A 23092-nucleotide genomic window follows, 5' to 3' on the forward strand; every position below is an offset into this window, starting at 1 on the left:
GGATAAACATGTATAAGTTCATGGTGAGGAGGGGGCAGTTGCTGCTCGCATGATGGGAATTCTGGAATTGATGTAAAGTGTCAGAGTAATTGCAGGCGCAAGTGGGGAGAGACTGGACAAGGGGTGAAAAATCAAGTCGAGATAGGAAGAAATAAGTTCGGTGGGGCAGGAACAATGGGTCTGCCCAGGACACAGACCATTCTCACCAACTCTCAAGCTATTTATCCCGTTACATAGGCTGCATTCAACACAGACTACCCATTCACTCCTCTTAGCTCTCACGATCACTTATTCAACTCCTCTTCAGCTCTGGTCTAGCCCCTTCACTGGACATTTTTCATCTCTCCCTATTCCCTCACCTCATCTTCAGCATCTACTTTTTCCAATCTGCTAACGGTTCTGATCAAGAGTCACCAGACTTGAAACATTAACTTTGCTTTCTTTCCACAGTTGCAGCCAGACCTCCCAAGTTTCACTAGCAATTTCTGTTCATTTCTCATTTCCAGCAACTGCCGTTCTTTTGATTTTTCATCAATCTGTACATGGGTTTGATGTTTTGTAGATGTGACTAGCTCAATTTGGATTGAGTTTACAGATCATTTGTAGTTTTCCTGAGTTCTTAAAATATTAAGTTTTTGAACTGATGAGACACTTTGCCCAAGCTCCCTTAGGCAGCTTTATATAGATAATTGTGGGGAAATACGGATAATTTTCAAAGGTTTTATCGAACAATATTTTTATAGAAAACATGTACAGATGATATGCTTTGATACAAACCATTTTGTAGCATAATGTTCTATAAACCTTACAGTGTATTAAATGAGGCAACAGACTGGTGAGAGCAAGGCAATTTTCTTTTAATAAAAACTGAAAGAACTGCAGATGCTGTAAATCTGGAACAAAAACAAAGTTGCTGGAAAAGTTCAGCAGGTCTGGTAGCATCTGTGACGGAAAAAAAAACTTAACGCTTCAAGTCCAGTTACTTTTCCTCAGAACTCTTCTTTTAATTACTAAATTGTCAATAGTAAAATGGTTGATACTTGGATTCTAGTGTATGAATCTTAAATAGTGGATAGTTTAAAAAAAAAAGACATTCTCTTTATTTCTTGGGTCCAATTTTAACTGGAAGCTACAATTTATGTACTTGAATTCTCCTGAACCACCATTCCTACGGGGTGGAGAGGTATGGATAGGAGATAGTTCTCAGAATTTATGGCACTTGCCAGGATTCAGTGATATTGTTCTAACTGCTACATCATTTGTCATAGCTGTTTATTTATCCATGAGCATCGGTGGCAAGACTGGCATTTATTGTCCAAACATTCTTGAGGTGATAGTGATATACCTTCTCTAACTACTGTAGTCCTATAAATGTAGGTACACTCACAATGCTGTTTAAAATAAAGGTGCTTGAAGGTTTTGACCCAGTGAAGGAACAGCAATATGATTTCAAGTCACGATGATGTGCACCTTGGTCAGGGACATATAAATGATGGTGGCAATATCCTCCTTTATGTGTTGAGATCACATGTTGATGGACCTGGTGTTTAATGGACAATGCTCATTAAAGCCTGCAGAATAGAAAGGGTTGATCACAGTAAAATGAGTAAGTAAACGGAAGTAACAAAAAAATCTTTTATTGCGGTGACTTGTACACTGGTGTTGAACTACTTGAACTAAAGTTTCTGAAAAATCACTGCTAACGACAGAATAAGAATAATCTTTTGCCTTCCTCTTACCTTCAAAGAAAGGGTGAATATGTCTAGTTGGTAATATTACTTTTCCAATTTCTTCTAAATAATCTTAAATTCATAGCCTTAATTCTGTTCTAATTCAACACTGCAGTACAATAGCAATGCTGGCAATTCATTCAAGATATTCTCAATATCTATTGACCCTTTACATATTTGCAGGAACTCGACTAGTTAAGGAAAGGGAATTGAGTTTAAGAGCTAAGAGGTTGGCCAACAATTGTACAACACAAGATTGTATGCACACAATCTCATTTTATCAGTAAGTAACCGTAGGTCAGTTTTTGGAATCTGAATGCCTGAGCTACTAAGCTGCGATATGGACATACCAGTGCTGGACTGGGGTGGACAAAGTCAGAAGACACACGACACCAGGTTATAGGCCAACAGTTTTATTTGAAATCACAAGGTTTCAAAACACTGCTCCTTTGTCAGGTGAAGACGTATGACTTTTGACTCTGTCCTACTCAGCTTTGTAAAGTGTCACTAGAAAGAAGATTTATGGTCGTTTTTCTGGGCTCTACCATCAAAAGGTAGTTCAACAAATAAAGTTGAGGTTGGTACCTTAGTGCATCTAGCAGAACATGAAAATATGTTTTTAAACTGGGCATTCAACAATACTGATAGAAATACATCTCCATCGGGGAGGCAGGGTTGATGTTGATGGCGGTTGTTGTGGGTTGTCCATCATTTGGACTTACAACCCATTGCCCTCTCAGTGGGTTGTTCAGACTGAATGGGAAAAGGATGAATGATCAAAAAACGTATCAGTTTTATCGGAAAGCTTAACAAATCTTACGTAGGTTGCATTAAAAGTAAACCAATATTTTTATTCAAGTTGTACATTTTGGAAGTATTCTAAAGTAGATTCTCAAGTAGTCAGTTTTCTGTGTGCAACATCATCCAAAATGAAGAGCTCACTGTATGGCTTGTTTCATCTTTGACTTCTTTCCCTCTGACAGAAAAGGGTGAATAACGTCTAGTTGGTAGTATGATTTTTCTAATTTCTCCAAATGATCATGGTTTCCTAGCCTTGATTCTGTTCTGACTAGACTCCATATTCAAAAAGGGCTCTGATTTAGATCATTTAATGACAATAAGCAGACATGTTGAAAGAATAGCTGTTGTTGCCAATCAGCATTTAATTCAATCCAACAAACATCACCTTGTGATTCCTTGTTCTCATTCCCCTTCATTATGAAGGACATTAATCTTTATCTTTTCCAAAAAATAAACCTGCATTAAACATACCTTAACTTAGTTCAAGGTTATAGAAAGAATATTTTTTTCAGGTTATAATGTAAGTGGGTTTTCTCACATCCAGACCACTGGTTGTATGCCTTTGCAATAGACTTTTGGATTTGTTAGTTTTACTCCAATATAGAAATCATCATTTCAGCAGTCTATGGCACAAGGGAAAATAAATCTCAACATCTCATGCCCGAGGGAGCTGAATAAGGGTGCAGGGGTATTTTAACAGTTCAGGCTATAAACAGCTATCTTTACCATTACATTTTATCAATATTCACTAGTTTGACAAGGTTAATTGAGGAAGCAGATGAAATCGCATTACTTTATCCAATGGTAACATTTTGTGGTTCAGGTAGTTGTAAGGTTGCATAAACTTACAACTCCTGCTATAATTGCCTGTCACAATTAAGTATTATTCCGTGACATCATTACAGGCCTGTCCTTTCGATTAGCCATCCAGTATCATATCCAATAGCTCCCATTTCATGCCTTGCAAATTCAGTTGACCCCATTAAGTTTACTATTTAAGATGCAAAATTGATTGAAGAAGAATCTCCCAATTTCTATTTCAATTTACTGTAACCATTTGTGTACTGGACAAGGTACCTCATTTTCAAATTGCTTGATAATTTTCAACTTCAATATTCACAAAATCTATTAATAAACTGCAGTTCAGTGGGGCTGGTTTAGTTAGTAAAACCTGATTTGGAAAATTTATTACGGACAAGCTGTTAGCTGGTCAGCAAGTAATAGCAATAGCTCAGCATCATTCTCCTGTTACATCAAGCTTTCTCAATTCAAATGTCACATTGGCATTCCTGCAGAGATCTACTTTCACTTCCAACACAGTACTTTTGCTACCTCTGTGAAAAAGCCAGTTCAAACAAGGAAGATTAAGGGCAGTGTCCGCTGACAACTGGGAAAAAATGTCTAAACTCAATCCCTTTTCAGTCGAATCTTTCAGAAAGAAGATAGATTTACACAGGCTGAGGGAGAAGATATTTATCCAATTTCGTGTCATCATTCTACAGCTCATTACAATGCCTAATTCTTCAAATAAGTGTCTAGCAATTGGTCACCCCTGCCATCCTATTCTCTGTTTTTTGTAGCTTTGAAACACTGTTCCCTTATATAGTTACATTGGTGCACCTAATAATGTTTGGCTATACCTTCTCTCTTTCTGATAATACAGTAACATTTCAACTCAGCCCTAGTCTATCCTGAACTGTTTTCACCATTTTCCACGACTAGTCTCATCTGCATATTGCTTCTTAGCTTCTTAAGTTGGGGCATTCAGAAGTATACAGTATTCAGAAAGTAACTACTCAAACTTGCAGTCATTTACCACACTTTTCCTTTTCTCGTGAGATATTTTGACAATCTGTCCAGAATGATTAATTCATCCACTCTCTCGCCCCCTTCTCAGTGAAATACACTGAGTATGTACAATCTGGAAGTTCTGCCACTGGTCTCGACAATAACCTTGGTAGACTAAATCTGCTGACATGGCAGTAATTTTGGGTAGACCATTGTAAAAGCGAACAAGCGTTGGGAAGACTCAGCATGATGGGAGATCACAACAGTTCAGATTTATCATCAACCTTCTCCTCTATCCCCTATGTGTAAGTAACTGAGAAAATGAAACAAAAAATAAGCAAACCAGGAATGCAATAGCAGAAATAGAACATAGAACATAACAGCACAGTACAGGCCCTTCGATCCTCGATGTTGTGCCGACCTGTCATACCAATCTGAAGCCCATCGAACCGACACTGTTCCATGTACATCCATATACTTGTCCAATGACGACTTAAACGTACGTAAAGTTAGCAAATCTACTACCATTGCAGGCAAAGCATTCCATTCCCTTACTACTCTGAGTAAAGAAACCATCTCTGACATCTGTCCTATATCTTTCACCCCTCAATTTAAAGCTATGCCCCCTCGTGCTCGCTGTCACCATCCTAGGAAAAAGGCTCTCCCTATCCACCCTATCTAACCCTATGATTATCTTGTATGTCTCAATTAAGTCACCTCTCAACCACCTTCTCTCTAATGAAAACAGCCTCAAGTCCCTCAGCCTTTCCTCGTAAGACCTTCCCTCCATACCAGGCAACATCCTAGTAAATCTCCTCCAAACCCTTTCCAAAGCTTCCACATCCTTCTTATAATGCGGTGACCAGAACTGTACGCAATACTCCAAGTGCGGCCGCACCAGAGTTTTGCACAGCTGCAGCATAATTTGCATAAATGCAAATTTAGTTTTTTTTAAAATGCAATATTAGAAAGATGTTCCTTCTGTTCACACGCACAATTAAGATTGGGATGGGGAGGTAGGCAGAGAGTGATTGGTTGAATTATCTTGCCTTATCCGTGAACTTTCTCACAGCCTTCAGGAACAGCTGGTAATTCAACCGCCTTAACTAGATTGACCCATTTGTATTTTCAAAGGCAGATGATTCTTATATACTTAGACCACAAAAGGGATACAATGAACTGATAGACAGCTGTATTTCATTTTATCCAATCCTGTAGTTAGAACTTAAACTAATTTGAAATATTTAATTCTGAACTGGGCATTCACATGGAAAGTAACATTTGATCACTACTTTCCACAGAATTAGATAGCTTTGAATCAAAACATCTAAAATGCTTTTAGAACAGCAATACCTTGTGAATATATTGACAGATTATTGAAAAGAAACTAGATGGGCTGACAGATTAAGAACGAAAACTGATCTTCTATAAAGGTGGATTCTTTCTACCTGGTGAAACAATGTCTCAATCAACCTGGAATAAAAATTATATTCTATAAAATAATTGTTTCTTTTTACAAAGTAATCAGACAATGAATCTGCGATACAAGTCAGCAAATTCAACTGCAGACCAACGTTGATCCAAATCAAAAAGAAATACCAGAAGTCTTTTTCATTCATGCAAGCAGCATCGATTCCTCTGTTTTTACTGTTTAGGAGCAAAAATGACAGGATTAGGCTATTTATTTTATAAACACAGGACTGGTGTATTAAAAGCTCTTGAAGAACTTTGAGGGATAATCTGACAGTGAGATTGATTGGCATTTGCCCTTTGCCTCAGAGTGGACTTATCATAAATATCATCCTGCAACCTCTAATACTTTGAATCAACTTTGCTGCATATTTCAGTGTCCATAAATGTAATGGCCTCTAAAGAGGTACAAACATTAATGCCATAGGGTCCATATTTAGGACAATTTCTATAACCACAACACAATCCTGGACAATCTGTCACCTTTGTTCATTATCCAATTCCAGTTTGACAGTTTAAAAATTACAATCTACACCTTTCATCCTTCCTTTGCTCTGCTGCTGGAGGTAGGAACAAACTAAAATACATTTTATGGCAGTGCTAACGGGGGCGCTGTAGTGGTGGAAGGGTAATTCAACACACCTCGCCTCTGTACAATGGGAATGCCAAACCTAATTATGTGGCTCCACTACACCTCTTTCACCAATATGCTGCACTACCTTATATCACGAATCATGGATCAAACCTGGAACAATCCCGTTCTATAACAACAAGAAACGGTGATCCTATGAAAGGAATAAAGGAACAAGCAATGGGTTAAAAAGGATCACCCAGTGTTGTTACTGATGTACTCACTGCAGCTCCAGCTCAATAACTTTATTTTAAATACGATACTACGTCATGTCACCTATTTACCAGATATTTGTGCTGATTGAGTTTCTAAACACATGTTGAAATCACTGTTGAAATAAAGCACTCAGAAAGTTCTAAACTTGATATGAACTGGATCTTGAATTAATTGTGAAGAAAAAGTTTTTCTTCATATCACCAAATGCCATTGGATTTGCTGAGATTGTCTATTTTTAAGCTTTCTCCTTTTCATGGGGTCTCTCCACAGATGAGTGTCACAGACCCATCAAGTAAATCATTCACATTTAGAGCCACAATTTCATGGGGCCCTGAGGAATTGTTTTGGGAATTAGGTAAAGCCACAAACACCTGTGATCCAACACTGTTGAGATGTGTTTCTTCGAGGGATATGACCTGTTCAGTGGCACTTATTTGTTCTGATGCTTGGATAACCTATATTGAAAAAAAAACAAAGTAAGCAGCATGTCAAACACAATGATAAATTACAATACTAAGTAATAGAAACCCTCAGTGCTTTAGACAGAACTTGTGGTGCAAAGAGAGAAGGGTTAATGCTTCTTCAGAATTCCATCACCTTTTGATGTATAGTTCCTAAGGAGAAAAATTAAGCTGTCCGCCTGTAACATCGTCTGATCCTGAAGGCCACAGACCTCTATTAGTTCAGTTGACAGGACAGCCAGTTTGTGATGCAACTGGTGCCAACAACATGGGTTCAGTTCCCAAACCAGCTGAGGTTACTATGAAGGACTCTCCTTCTCAATGTCTCCCCTCACCTGAGTCATGGTAACCTACAGCTTAAACCAACACCAGTTGTCTTTCTTTCTAATGATCTGGTAAGACTATGGTGACTTTACCTTTAGACCTGAAACAGTACCCTTGCCTTTCCTTCTCCACAGATGCTGCCTGTTCCGTGGAGGAAGCCAGCATTTTATTTCAACACTTTATTAAAATATTTCATGGTAAAAGCTAAGTTGTTGTTGTTCCTTTGTCAATCATCTACTGACAAATTTACAAACTGCCTGAACTTAGGTGTAGGGAGCAGCATTATAAAGTCTGCAGAAACAAAACTTAGTACAACAGCAGTGATGAGGATAGTTCAAGGCTTTGGGATAGCAGGATGGCGAACCAGACAGAAATATCAACTCGTGGAAAGTGAGAGGTGATGCTCTTTGAGACAACTAATATGGGAAGACAGTGTATCTTTAAATATTTAGGTAAGTTGAAACTTTATAAGCAAATTTTTGAACGTAGCAGGGCAAATGACAAATGGGTTGAAATGGGTACCCTGGGTTTATAATCAGATCAATAGCATATGAAAGCAAAGAAGACAATGAACTTCATCCAATGTTTTTGCTGAGCCTGACCCAATGTGAGAATCAATCAATAAATTATTAGCAGAAGATCTAGAAAAAAAGATATTCAGAATAGTTTCAAGGGTTCAGAACAATTTGGGAACACTTAGGTTGAAAAGTTAGAAGTTGATGCTATTTTAGCGTTGGGCAGGTACTTGAGGGTATAAAATTATAGGGTTACAATTAAAAGCAGGGCTAATCATGATTGTTTTGTTAAAGAGCCAGCATATCACATCTCATTCTGGTGTTTGTGAATGAGGTTGCAATTGCTTACGTTGTACTGTGGGTTTGAATGCAACAGGTTTAAGAATTACTTTTGGCTCCACAAGTCAAAAATCAGCATGTTATCACCTAGTTTTCCCTCACACTCGGTCTTTTAACACCTGACAAGAGAAAAAAATAATTATAAATCCAATGAAAATTGTTTATACTATCTCGGTTATGGTCAATGATAGAGGAAAGTTTATGATTTAATAAGAATACATGCCGATGAAGGCGTCTCAGTCCTGTCCTGCATTGTGTATTAGCATTTTATCTTTTGCCAGAATAAATCACATTCAAAGTTTGAAATTAAACCAGCATTATGGCAAATATAACATTATAGCTCTATGCAATGGAGGATTCCAATGAGATTTACTTTGAATAATTGGGGTAATATTGAAAACCAATAACTAAATGACACTGTACATCACATAACTTCCTTTGAATATAAAGCATCATATAAAATCTTCTGGTAAATAGATTCCTTCAATTATTCTGCATGTGTTTCTTACTTGTTAGTCTGATCTGCAGGACACTAAGCAGTGTACACAATGGGAGCGTTGGCTAGTGTGCTAAGGAATGAGAGAAAAATAAACAAAATGTCCGCAAAATCATTGGAGCCTGTTTGGGTGACTTTACTGAAAAGAACGACAATGCAAGTTGCTGTTTCACTAAGGAAAGACTGAAGTGTTCAGCACACCATATTTAATACAAAGTGTGATGGATTAGATGACTTCAGTTGGGTGCTCCTCTCCACAAAAGGGTGTTCCCCATTGTGCGGTTATGTTGGTGATAAGACCAGCAGCTGAGTAAGACTATCCAGCCTTAAACACAACCCTTTGCTGTTAAGCAGAACTTTTGCCCAGGAGGATTCCAGCTGAAGATCAGGAATATATAAAACAAGTTTGCAGAATGGGGAATATGCTGGAGGAAAAACACAAAGTAATTTGAATGGTCAAATGTCTGGTTAATATAGAAAACAGCTAGATTACTGATTTACAAAAATGTAAAGATAACACATATGAGGAGTTGCGTAAAAATAAATGTTAGCAGTACTTGACTGCAGTAGTGAGTGGGATATAGTGAACTGAGGTTACAGGAGAGAATGAGCCGTCATAGTATTCCAGTGGAGAAGAGGGAAAAATGACAGGAAATGATATCAGAGATAAAGTTAGTGTGGAAAAAGCACGTTCACCATTGGGAAACAGAAAATGTTTTCGTCACATAACTGTATATTGAAAAATTTGGATGCACTGCCTGATGGGGATATAGATTAAACAATAATTTCTGAAAACGCGACTGGATAATATTTGAGGGAGTCAAAATATCACAGGGATTACAGGAAAAAGAGCAAGGAATGGAAATAAACTTATCGCTCTTTGAACAAATGAATATAAAATCAACAGGCTGAAGAGAGCCTTCTTCTGTTCTACTCAATTGTATGAATCTAAGTGGATAGAACAGAGAAGTTGGTTTTGTTCTCCCAAGAGGACAGAAGCGTAGGGAAATTGTAATAGAGCTGTTAAAAATTAGTGTTTAGGAATAATACAGGCAAAACTTTTTCTATGCAGGATGGTGATCACAATAAGCAGGTTTAAAAAAAATCCAAGGGGAACATGCACTTCTGACCTGGAATGCGCTTCTTCAGTGGTGCTGGAAGCAGATTCAACAGAAACTTTCAGAAGACAAATGGATACATAAATCAAAAAGGTACAAGTGACAGGACTGTAGAGAAAGCAGATTCATACAATGCAGTTTGGCCCTTTGGTCCATTGAGTCTACACCAACATAACTACCACAAAAAGTGCACTAATCCCAATTTCCTGCACTTGTCCAATATAGAACATGGAACAATACAGCCCAGAACAGGCCCTTCGGCCCTCCATGTTTCACCGACCTGTGAACTAATCTAAGCTCATCCCCCCTACATTATCCCATCATCATCCATACGCTTATCCAAGGACTGTTTAAATGCCCCTAATGTGGCTGCGTTAACTACATTGGCAGGCAGGGCTTTCCACTCCCTTATCACTCTGAGTAAAGAACCTGCCTCTGACATCTGTCTTAAATCTATCACCCCACAATTTGTAGCTATGCCCCCTCGTACAAGCTGACATCATCATCCTCGAGAAAAGACTCTCACTGTCCACCCTATCTAATCCTCTGATCATCTTGCATGTCTCTATTAAATCCCCTCTTAGCCTTCTTCTTTCCAATGAGAACAGACCCAAGTCCCTCATCCTTTCTTCACAAGGCCTTCGCTCCAGACCAGGCAACATGCTGGTAAATCTCCTTTGCACCTTTTCCAATGCTTCCACATCCTTCCGGTAATGGGGTGACCAGAACTGCATGCAAAATCCAAGTAAGGCCGCTCTATCATTTTGTACAGTTGCAGCATGACATCACGGCCCTGGAACTCAATCCCTCTACCAATAAAACCTAACACACCATAAGCCTTCTTAACAGCACTTTCAACGTGGGTGGCAACTTTCAGGGATCTATGTACATAGACACCAGGATCCCTCTGCACATCCACACCACCAAGAATCTTTCCAGCGACCCAGTATTCTGCCTTCCTATTATTCTTTCCAAAGTGAATCACCTCACATTTATCCGCATTGAACTCCATTTGCTACCTTTCAGTCCAATTCTGCAATTTATCCAAGTCTCCTTGCAACCTCCAACCTCTTCCACACTGTCCACCACTCCACCGACTTTAGTGTCATCTGCAAACTTACTAATCCATCCACCTATGCCTGCATCCAAGTCATTTATAAAAATGACAACAGCAGTGGTCCGAAAACAGATCCTTGAGGCACACCACTAGTAACTGGACTCCAAGCTGAATATTTTCCATCAACCGCCACTCGTTGCCTTCTTACAGAAAGCCAGTTTCCAATCCAAACTGCTAAATCTCCCTCAATCCCATGCCTCCATATTTTCTCCAATAGCCTACCATGTGGAGCCTTATCAAAGGCTTTACTGAAGTCCATGTACACCACGTCAACTGCCCTACCCTCATCCACACGCTTGGTCACCTTCTCAAAAAACTTAATGAGATTTGAGAGACACAACTGGCCCTTGACAAATCCATGTTGACTATCCCCAATAAAATTGTTGCTTGCTAGATGATTATAAATCCTATCTCTTATAATCCTTTCCAAAACTTTTCCTACAACAGACGTAAGGCTCACTGGTCTATAATTACCTGGGTCATCTCTACTGCCCTTCTTCAACATATATTTCAAGAAATCCATCCCCTCTAAACCCTTAACACTGTGACTATCCAATTTATGTTGGGAACCTTGACATCCCCTGGTATAATTACCTGATTAGTACTCTTACACACCTCTGTGAACTGTCCACATATTTGGTGCCCTATTTTCCACTGGCCCTTTGGGCCTACTACGCACTCCCAATAAAGTAGCTGCCCCCTTAACATTCTTAAATTGTACCCATAAAGCCTCACTTGAGGGCCCATCCAAGATATCATCTCTGCTTACTGCAGTAATTGACTCCTTAATTCATGGCACTACACCACAACTGTTTTTACATCCTCTTCTGTCTTACCTAAAGATCCTATATCTTGGAATGCTGAGTTGCTCACCCAGCCCTTTCCTGAATCATAATTCTGTGATAGTAACAATATCATACTTCCATGTGTCAATCCACGCGATCAGACATTGCCAATTGTCAGAAAATTCCATCTGGTTCACTAATGTCCTTTAGCACAGGAAACTGGCATTCTTAACTTGTCTGGCCCTCATGTGATTCCAGAACCACTGCAATGACCCAGCCAGCTGATTTTATTCTATCAATGCATTAAAAAAATGTCTTACTTAGGGAGGAGTAATAAATGCTAGCTTTAGCAGTGACACTTATGCAAGTGCAAATAGAAAGCACTGTGTAGCTCTTTTAAGAATAGACAGAAGGGATGGGCTGAAAGGACTATTTCTGTGCTGGATGGTTCTATCAATGCATGTTTCCAAAGATTGTAGGATTATTGCATCTACCAAATTTATCAAACAGCCTGCTATTAAATGGGCTGTACCTTTAGTACTAATTTGGCTCAAGCCTTTCATAGAGAAATCAGTAATTCATTGAGGATCCATTGAATATAGCACACACAATACATCAATAGAATTCAAGAATATGCAAGACAAAGATTTTTAGAAAATAACTTAAGGGATTTGGGTGTCACTGGTTAGGTCAGTGCTTTATTGCCCATTCCACTCTGGATCTGGAATCACATGTCAGCCAAACAAGACCATAAGACATAGGAAGGGAGGTAGGCCATTCAGCCTACTGAGTCTGCTCTTCTATTCAATGGTTGTACTGATGTGATAATCCCTAATTCCACTTTCCTGCCTTTTCTCCACACCTTTTGATTCCTTACTGATTAAAAAACTATCTCAACCCTGAATATACTTATTGAGCCAGCCTCTGCAGTAAAGAATTCTACAGATTCACTACCCTCTGAAGGAAGAAATTTCTCTTACCTCTGTCTCAGCTGGGTGACCTCTTACTTTGAGATTACACCACTGAGACCTAGACTATCCCACAAGGGGAAGCAACTTTTCTCCAGTTGCCCTGTCAAGTCTCCTCATACTCTTGTAAGTCTCAATAAGGTTGCCTCATGTTTTAATTGCTAAATTCCTTCCTCAGCCAGGCCAGATAGCTATTTTCTCATTACAACACTATGATGTTGTGGCCATAACAGAGACATGGGTTTCTCATGGGCAGGAATGGTTGCTGGATCTTCCAGGGTTTAGAACATTTAAAAAGAATAGGGAGGGGGGAAAAAGAGGAGGGGGTGTAGCACTACTAATCAGAGAGGGTATCACAGCTACAGAAGCTTCCTTTGTCGAGGAAGATCTGCCTACTGAGTCAGTATGGGTGGAAATTAGGAACAGCAAGGGAGTAGTCACCTCGTTAGGGGTTTACTACAGGCCCCCCAATAGCAGCAGGGAGATTGAAGAAAGCATAGGTCGACAGATTTTGGAAAAGTGTGCACGCAGTAGGGTTGTTGTAATGGGTGGCTTTAACTTTCCTAATATTGATTGGAACCTCCTTCGAGCAGAAGATTTGAATGGAGCTGTTTTTGTAAGGTGTGTTCAGGAGGGTTTCCTAACGCAGTACGTTGACAGGCCAACGAGGGGAGAGGCCATTCTAGACTTGGTGCTCGGAAACGAGCCGGGGCAGGTATCAGATCTTGTGGTGGAAGAGCATTTTGGTGACAGTGACCATAACTGCATCACATTCTACATAGCTATGGAGAAGGAGAGGATTAGGCAAAATGGGAGGATATTTAATTGGGGAAGAGGAAACTATGATGCGATTAGACATGAGTTAGGAAGCATGGACTGGGAGCAGTTGTTCCATGGTAAGGGAACTATAGACATGTGGAGACGGTTTAAGGAACAGTTGTTGGGAGTGATGAGTAAATATGTCCCTCTGAGACAGGCAAGGGGTAAGATTAAGGAACCTTGGATGACGAGAGCGGTGGAGCTTCTAGTGAAAAGGAAGAAGGTAGCTTACATAAGGTGGAGGAAGCTAGGGTCAAGTTCAGCTAGAGAGGATTACATGCAGGCAAAGAAGGAGCTCAAAAATGGTCTGAGGAGAGCCAGGAGGGGGCACGAGAAAGGCTTGGCAGAAGGAATCCGGGAAAACACAAAGGCATTTTACACTTACGTGAGGAATAAGAGAATGATCAAAGAAAGAGTAGGGCCGATCAGGGATAGCATAGGGAACTTGTGTGTGGAGCCTGAGGAGGTAGGGGAAGCCCTAAATGAGTTTTTTGCTTCTGTCTTTACGAAAGAAACGAACTTTGTAGTGAATGAAACCTTTGAAGAGCAGGTGTGCATGCTGGAATGGATAGAGATAGACGAAGCTGATGTGCTGAAAATTTTGTCAAACATTAAGATTGACAAGTCGCCAGGCCCGGATCAGATTTGTCCTCGGCTGCTTTGGGAAGCGAGAAATGCAATTGCTTTGCCACTTGCGAAGATCTTTGCATCCTCGCTCTCCACTGGAGTCGTACCTGAGGACTGGAGAGAGGCAAATGTAATTCCTCTCTTCAAGAAAGGAAATAGGGAAATCCCCGGCAATTATAGACCGGTAAGTCTCACGTCTGTCGTCTGCAAGGTGTTAGAAAGGATTCTGAGGGATAAGATTTATGACCATCTGGAAGAGCATGGCTTGATCAAATACAGTCAACACGGCTTTGTGAGGGGTAGGTCATGCCTTACAAACCTTATCGAGTTTTTTGAGGATGTGACTAGAAAAGTTGATGAGGGTCGAGCTGTGGATGTGGTGTATATGGACTTCAGTAAGGCATTTGATAAGGTTCCCCATGGTAGGCTCATTCAGAAGGTCAGGAGGAATGGGATACAGGGGAACTTAGCTGCTTGGATACAGAATTGGCTGGCCAACAGAAGACAGCGAGTGGTAGTAGAAGGAAAATATTCTGCCTGGAAGTCAGTGGTGAGTGGAGTTCCACAGGGCTCTGTCCTTGGGCCTCTACTGTTTGTAATTTTTATTAATGACTTGGATGAGGGGATTGAAGGATGGGTCAGCAAGTTTGCAGACGACACAAAGGTCGGAGGTGTCGTTGACAGTGTAGAGGGCTGTTGTAGGCTGCAGCGGGACATTGACAGGATGCAGAGATGGGCTGAGAGGTGGCAGATGGAGTTCAACCTGGATAAATGCGAGGTGATGCATTTTGGAAGGTCGAATTTGAAAGCTGAGTACAGGATTAAGGATAGGATTCCTGGCAGCGTGGAGGAACAGAGGGATCTTGGTGTGCAGATACATAGATCCCTTAAAATGGCCACCCAAGTGGACAGGGTTGTTAAGAAAGCATATGGTGTTTTGGCTTTCATTAACAGGGGGATTGAGTTTAAGAGTCGTGAGATCTTGTTGCAGCTCTATAAAACTTTGGTTAGACCGCACTTGGAATACTGCGTCCAGTTCTGGGCGCCCTATTATAGGAAAGATGTGGATGCTTTGGAGAGGGCTCAGAGGAGGTTTACCAGGATGCTGCCTGGACTGGAGGGCTTATCTTATGAAGAGAGGTTGACTGAGCTCGGTCTCTTTTCATTGGAGAAAAGGAGGAGGAGAGGGGACCTAATTGAGGTATACAAGATAATGAGAGGCATAGATAGAGTTGATAGCCAGAGACTATTTCCCAGGGCAGAAATGGCTAGCACGAGGGGTCATAGTTTTAAGCTGGTTGGTGGAAAGTATAGAGGGGATGTCAGAGGCAGGTTCTTTACGCAGAGAGTTGTGAGAGCATGGAATGCGTTGCCAGCAGCAGTTGTGGAAGCAAGGTCATTGGGGTCATTTAAGAGACTGCTGGACATGTATATGGTCACAGAAATTTGAGGGTGCATACATGAGGATCAATGGTCGGCACAACATTGTGGGCTGAAGGGCCTGTTCTGTGCTGTACTGTTCTATGTTCTATGTTCTAACACACTAAAACAGCAGCTAATGAACTTAAAAAGACCCTATACAGACAACAAGCAAAATGAACGTCATCTACAAAATACCTTGCAAGAACTGTGACAAACACTACATTGGACAAACGGGCAGAAAGCTAGCCACCAGGATACATGAACATCAACTAGCCACAAAAAGACATGACCCACTATCACTCATATCCTTACATACAGATAAGGAAGGATACCACTTTGATTGGGACAACACATCCATCCTAGGGCAAGCCAAACAGACACGCATGAGAATTCCTAGAAGCACGGCATTCCAACCGGAACTCCATCAACAAACACATTGGCTCCAAATCAATCTACCATCCTCTGACAAAAAGAACAGGAAATGACATCACCAACCCAAGGAAACCTAAACAGATAAATAGAAAGTGGGACATAAGACCAGCGCTTCACCAGAGGCTCACTGATGATGTTACCTAGAATGGTGACGAAACGTCTGAAAACTAACCATCCAGCTCAGCGAGCAAACTCACACCCAGAAACTCACCCTGAGCTACAAATCTTCTCAAAACTCTACTCTCATTGTTTAAGTCTGGCACAGCTGTTTCTGACTCAAGTTCTCCATCTCAAATTGAGTGCTAAATTTTACCATGCAATGGTCACTATTTTCCAGGGTATCTTTTACTCAGACCATTTATTATAACTGCCTCTAGGTAAAGATTGCAGATATCCTTTCCTAAATGGCATTCGTGAACCAGGATAATTTTTACAATTATCAATGGTAAGTACATGATCACAATTACGCTAACTTTCGATTCCAGATTTTTTTTGTTTATTGAATTCAAATTTTACCATCTACCATAATGGGATTCAAATGTCCCCAGAACATTAGCCTGGGCTTCTGGGCTACTCTGGCCCAGTCACAGTACCACTATGCCCCTGTAACAGAGATGATTTCTGAAGGCACTTTTTAAAAATTATTATTCATTCAAAGGATGAGGACATCACCAGCTAGGCCAGCATTTATCACCTATCACTAGTTGCCCAGAGTCAACCACATTAGTGGCTCTGGAGTCACATGTAGTAAAGAAGCAGTTCAATTCCCTAAAGGACATTAGTGAACCAGATAGGATTTTCCTGACAATTGACAATGGTTTCAGTCATCGTTAGACCCTTAAATCCAGATTTTTTTAAAAATTAAATTTGATATCTGCCATGGCAGGATTCAAATCCAGGCTCCCAGAACATTAACTTGGTCACTGGGTTAGCAGTCTGGTGATAATACCATGAGACCATCACCAATGTCATTAGGGCATAACTACACCCCAGAGGAGGAGGAGAAAGTAGCTGAAACAAACATCTGGTATAGCAGTGGGAAGGAAGGCAGTACTTCACATAAAAAGAACTCAGAACAGCAGCAATTTAGGAGACATATGCATTTAACACTTCAATATCTAAGTGTGTTTTGCCAGTTCCAATGACTGAATATTTACCATTTCAGCTGCTTCCTGTACATGAGCAAACAGGATTCCAGCATGCTTGCTCCTCTGATGTTCTTCTAAATCCTGTTGTGAGTTGAACAGCTGGGCACAATCCCCACACACAAAACTGCTGGTTTGCTGAGTTTGGTGTTCTGTGCTTAAATGATGATGCAATGCTCCAGGGAATCTGAATGTTGATGAGCAGTACGAACATTTAAATGGGTGGATTCCTGATGAAAAAGATGGATATATTGCAAATCTGGTGGAATGTAGTCCGTACGTCAATATGAAGTGATATTCAGGAAATTAAATCCTATTTGTTAAAAGCTTCTCCAAAAAGAAACATGACTGTATTTTAGCAAAGAGTGAAATATAACAGTATACTGCAAAACAGAGTTAGTGAATTCATGATCTAACCACACATGCTTAATGAAATGCCACACATGAAATAGAATTGGCAAAGTATATGCTTCTTTCAAAACTGCATTTTTAACCCCATCATGTTTTTGTCAGCTGGCAAACAGCTCTCTCGCCTAACCCATTTTCCAGCTCAGCGTCTGTAGCCCTGTCAACTACCTTACTTCAAAATACATGCCCAGGTATTTCTTCTAAATACATTGCTCCTGGTTATTGATACTCGCACTTGCTTGGTGAGTGCGGCTCTAACAATATACAAACTCATTATTAACCAGGCTAAAGTATCCTGCCTGACTGACACACCAGCAACTACATTCAACATTTACTTCCTCCAACCCAGAGTGACAGCAGTATGTACCTCTAGAAGAGGCACTGAAACAAGTCAGCCAAGCTTCTTTGACAGCATCTTCTAAACCAGTGACCTCTTCCATCTAGCAAGGGCAGCAGATGCAAAGGAGGGAGGGCAACAAATATCTCCCTCCTTGCCAACCTGTAAGCTACCCTCCTATTCACACATCAACCTGACTTAGAGCTATGTTGTTGCTTGATTATTGCTGCGTCAAAATCCTGGAACTCCCTCCCTCTATACAATGCATGTCCCGACACCATAGACTGCAACTGTTCAAGAAGGTAGCTCATCCGCAGCTTTACATGGTTAGCTACAAGTCCTGGGCTAGTTAAACAAAAAAAATCTGTGACAGTGAGCACCTTAGGAAACCGAGGTTCATATTAATGATTACTGTTGGCAGAAGATTGTTGTTAAGTGTTTTGGCACAGTCTTTTGCACTTGTATTGGCCTCTGCCACAAGGAGGGAGATATTTGTTACCCTTCCTCCTCCAGTCATTTGCTTCAATGTCCACCATTGAATGTGGCAGCACAGCAGAGCTTTGGTCTGACACATTAGTTGTAGGTTTATTTAGTTCTACATCACAATGCATTCACTATTTACCACATACTTCATCATGTGCTGCAACTGCAACAAGTTGGCGTATTAGTCTAATTTGGATATAAACAATTTGGATATATACACAACTACTCTGAGCACAAAACGTGAGGGCAAGATTTTAAATTACTAAATGTCAAGAGAGATGAGAATTTTTAGCAAACCCTCCCCAACACATCATGGATGTATAAAAAAAATGTTGACATTATTAATTCTTTAAACAACGAGTCAAATAAATCGCTCGGAGCAAAATAGGGAATATTTCCTTGCGAGATCGAATAACGATCAAATCCTCTGGATTTTTGCTCATTTAAGTTCAACATGCATATATTGCCTGCAGAACTTTACTTCGGATCATAGTTGCCATGAACATACACGTGCAGATTTATGTCATGCCATATTCTGGAACAAGAACATGCTGGGTCATCAAGATAACAAAGTGTGGAGCTGGATGAACACAGCAGGTCAAGCAGCATCTCCGAAGCACAAAAGCTGACGTTTCGGGCCTAGACCCTTCATCAGAGAGGGGGATGGGGAGAAGGAACTGGAATAAATAGGGAGAGTGGAGGGAGGGGAAGAACTGGGCTGGTTTTGGGATGCAGTAGGGGAAGGGGAGATTTTGTAGCTTGTTGTTCACCTGCACATCTGCTAATGTAGTATACTGTATCCACTGTACCCAGTGTGGCTTCCTCTACATCGGGTAAACCAAGCGGAGGCTTGGGGGCCGCTTTGCAGAACACGTCCGCTCGGTTCGCAACAAACAACTGCACCTCCCAGTCGCAAACCATTTCAACTCCCCCTCCCATTCCTCAGACGACATGTCCATCGTGGGACTCCTGCAGTGCCACAATGATGCCACCCGGAGGTTGCAGGAACTGCAACTCATATTCCGCTTGGGAACCCTACAGCCCAATGGTATCAATGTGGACTTCACAAGCTTCAAAATCTCCCCTTCCCCTGCTGCATCCCAAAACCAGCCCAGTTCTTCCCCTCCCCCCACTGTATCACAAAACCAGCCCAGCTCGTCCCCTCCCGCCACTGCATCCCAAAACCAGCCTAGCCTGTCTCTGCTTCCCTAACCTGTTGTTCTTCTCACCCATCCCTTCCTCCCACCTCAAGCCACACCTCCATTTCCTACCTACCACCTCATCCCGCCTCCTTGACCTGTCCATCTTCCCTGGGCTGACCTATCCCCTCCCTACCTCCCCACCTATACTCTCCTCTCTACCTATCTTGTTTTCTCTCCATCTTCGGTCCGCCTCCCCCCTCTCCCTATTTATTCCAGTTCCCTCTCCCCATCCCCCTCTCTGAAGAAGGGTCTAGGCCCGAAACATCAGCTTTTGTGCTCCTGAGATGCTGCTTGGCCTGCTGTGTTCATCCAGCTCCACGCTTTGTTATCTTGGATTCTCCAGCATCTGCAGTCCATTATCACTGGGTCATCAAGAATTGTTTTTCTAATACTAAGATGCGTGATGTTTCCTTACATAAAAGATTCATGTGGGACATGTTCAAATACCAATTAATCTTCAGTCTAGTTTCAGAGATAATACGAACTGCAGATGCTGATGAATCTGAGATAACAAGATGTAGAGCTGGATGAACACAGCAGGCCAAGCAACGTCAGAGGAGCCTTTTCTGAAGAAGAGTCTAGACCCGAAACATCAGCCTTCCTGCTCCTCTGATGCTGCTTGGCCTGCTGTGTTCATCCAGCTCTACTCCTTGTTATCTCTAACCTTCAACCTACAGTTTTAAAATAATTCATCTAGTCTTATCAAACATTTTCTTGTAATGAAGCTTTTGGGGGAGGGAGGACAGACTGCCCCAGAAAACATTAATCACCTTTGACAACTACAATAATCTCTTGTCTTGAACATAACTGAGCATCTTGAGTTCTCTAGGTACAGATTTCCAAAGATTCGTAATTCTTTTTGAAAAGCAATTCTCATCTCAACTGTAATTGGTTAACATGTTGCTCTGTGCCCCAATCTGGACTTGCCAGCCAGGGGAAATATTACACCCCTTTTCCTAAAAATGGTACATGCTAATATAACCAGTTTTGAATTTTGTTAAATATCGGCCAAGTCTACTCAAATTCACATTACAGGACAGTTTCCTCATCCTAGCAATTAGTTTAGTAAATATTCATGACATCCCCTCCATGATTAGTATATCCTTTCTTAGGCAGAGACCAAGACTGTAACAAATCTCCCTGTGGTCTCATCTATGTCATTTCCGACAAGACATTTATTCTCATACTTCAATCTCTGAAATAAAGGCCAACGTGCTTTTCTTAATTGCGAATCATCCTTGCTCTTTAACTTATTGAAATTTCTTTACAAAAACATTCAGGTCCTACTGTGCAACATTCCCTTAGCCCCATCAATCCTCATTTGTATTAAACAAGGAACAGTTTATCCCAGTATATTGGCTGAATAATATATTGGCTTTTTAATACAAGAGTATATCCACTGTACATCCAGACTGACTGACTGAAAATTGCATGCTTTGTTATCTGGATCAAAAAATAAACAAACAGATGGAAAGCTGTGACCTACAAATCAGATTATACTAAAACTGTATTAGAGCACATAAATAGGTTCAGTGATCAAGAAAAAAGATATTTTAAGTTCTTTAGATAGTTGCAGTTCAATTGTATATGAAATATAAAGTGTCAGGTTAAACTATCAAGTTGCAATATAGCAACAGCCTGACTGACCTGGAGAACTCTTGTGGTGTGGCGATAGTGTCACCACCTCTGACCAGAAGACCAGGGTCCCACTCCCACCAGGTCCAGAGGAGTCTATCATAATAAGTTTGAACAGGTTGATTAAAAACATCTATGCTACACACCCTGCAGGAGTGTCTGTGATGTGGTGCCCAGAGCTGCTTGGAGTGCTGCAAACATGGTGTGACCAGGCCTTTCTATAATCTTTCAGAGGTGCTCTTGTGGTGAAATGGTAGTGTACCTATAATCTCAGGACCAGGTTCAAGTTCCACCTGCTTCAGAGATGTGTCGGAGTAGCTTGACCTATTTTTCCATAGGCAACCTGTTCAGAGACATACCTCCGGAGCAAGTAAGACTTGAACCCAGGCCTCTTGGTCCAGGGGTAGGGCCAATAGAGGGACCCCAAATAAGTAAAAATATCTAACATCTTGACAGACAGAATATTCAGTCAAATATCTGAAAATCCATCATCAGGGAACTTGTGAAAATTTAAACGAGTAGATGCTACCCAGGATACCACTACATACCTGAATGTTTGGACTTCATATGTATGTGCAACAATGCTTGTGTGGCAAAAGTGTCTTTACAGTTCTCGCACTCCAGCATCTTGATATCTGAGAGAATAAAGGTGCAATAATTCATCAGAAAAAAGTGATCATGATTGCCATTTAATTCTGTCACAACAGTCTGTGATCTGCTATTTAATGATTGGAAAATTATAGATTGCTTAGTGCATGAGTGGAAACTACAATGAAATATGTGCCACATTCTAAACATGAAAATTATACACAATACAACAATTGATGTGGACCGAATAAATACTCTTGTCCAACATGGCAGAAATTGCTGAACAAGGTACGGTGGAATACATTCAATACAGGGCCAGAATTAGGTTAAGATTCATCTCAATGGCATTCTGAAACTGGCACATAATATTAAGAACAATTGCATCTATGTTTACACATCAAGCACATGTGTATTATTCAAAATGGAAGACAATTTATATTTCAATTCGCATAATATGCCTCACTTGAGCAGCTGAGCATTACCATCTCCAGGACAATTTGGGATGGGCAACTAATGCAGGCCTAGCCAGAGACAAAAACATCCCAATAATGAATTAAAAGATATATAAGATTGTTTATAAACTGACAATTCTTGCCTTGGAAGAGATAACTGCACTCTTTTCATGATGAAAGAGACCCAGTGATAGGGTTAGAACAGCTAAACCTAGAACAGCAGGAAACAATCTAAACTTGATAATAAATTTAATGTACTGTATATTACAACCAAGAGTGTACCGTTTTTGACAAATTATTTTAAAATCTAGTTGAGGAAAAAAAACCTTCAAACTAAAATATTGTACTTGAATTTGATACTAAATTCAAAGGAGACCAATACAAAGGATGTTTTCCTCCTCTGAGTTAACACTCCTTGCTCCAAGGAGGTTACAGCCCCCATACTAACTCATGAATTAGCACTGTTCATTTGTAATTCTATGCAGTGTGAATACAAGTTATTCAGACAGGAAGATACTGTGGCTGCAACTTGATATTTATGATTCAACTTTAGCCAAAACTTGAACAATTTTGAAGCAACTTATCCAGCTTGCTTTGTAACTGATCACCACCACACCCACCACTGCTTTAAGTGAACACCCCGAACATAGAATCAAAGACACATTTACAATACAAGAGGCCATTCAGTTCATCAAATTCATGAATACTTTCTGTGAAGCTATTCTTGCTCAATCCCCATGGCCTTGCAAGTTCAGTTTTATCAAGTGCCAATACAAGTGCCTT

At 40.6% G+C, this 23092-nt stretch overlaps 1 protein-coding gene across 2 annotated transcripts in view; it reads right to left on the reverse strand.

Moving 5' to 3' along the window:
- Positions 1–1621: 1621 nt before the first annotated feature.
- Positions 1622–23092, reverse strand: part of zbtb40 (zinc finger and BTB domain containing 40) — a 101868-nt gene continuing 80397 nt past the window's right edge. For both annotated transcript variants that reach the window (XM_059638112.1, XM_059638111.1), the window contains 3 exons: positions 21818–21904; positions 17217–17434; positions 1622–7091 (listed from right to left, as the gene is read on the reverse strand). In XM_059638112.1, coding sequence (XP_059494095.1) covers positions 6888–7091; positions 17217–17434; positions 21818–21904 — 509 coding nt within the window. In that variant the 3' untranslated portion in view covers positions 1622–6887. The remainder of the gene's footprint in view (positions 7092–17216; positions 17435–21817; positions 21905–23092) is intronic.

The sequence above is a fragment of the Stegostoma tigrinum genome, chromosome 28 (assembly GCF_030684315.1).
Source record: "Stegostoma tigrinum isolate sSteTig4 chromosome 28, sSteTig4.hap1, whole genome shotgun sequence".
In the NCBI taxonomy this organism is placed as follows: Eukaryota; Metazoa; Chordata; class Chondrichthyes; order Orectolobiformes; family Stegostomatidae; genus Stegostoma; species Stegostoma tigrinum.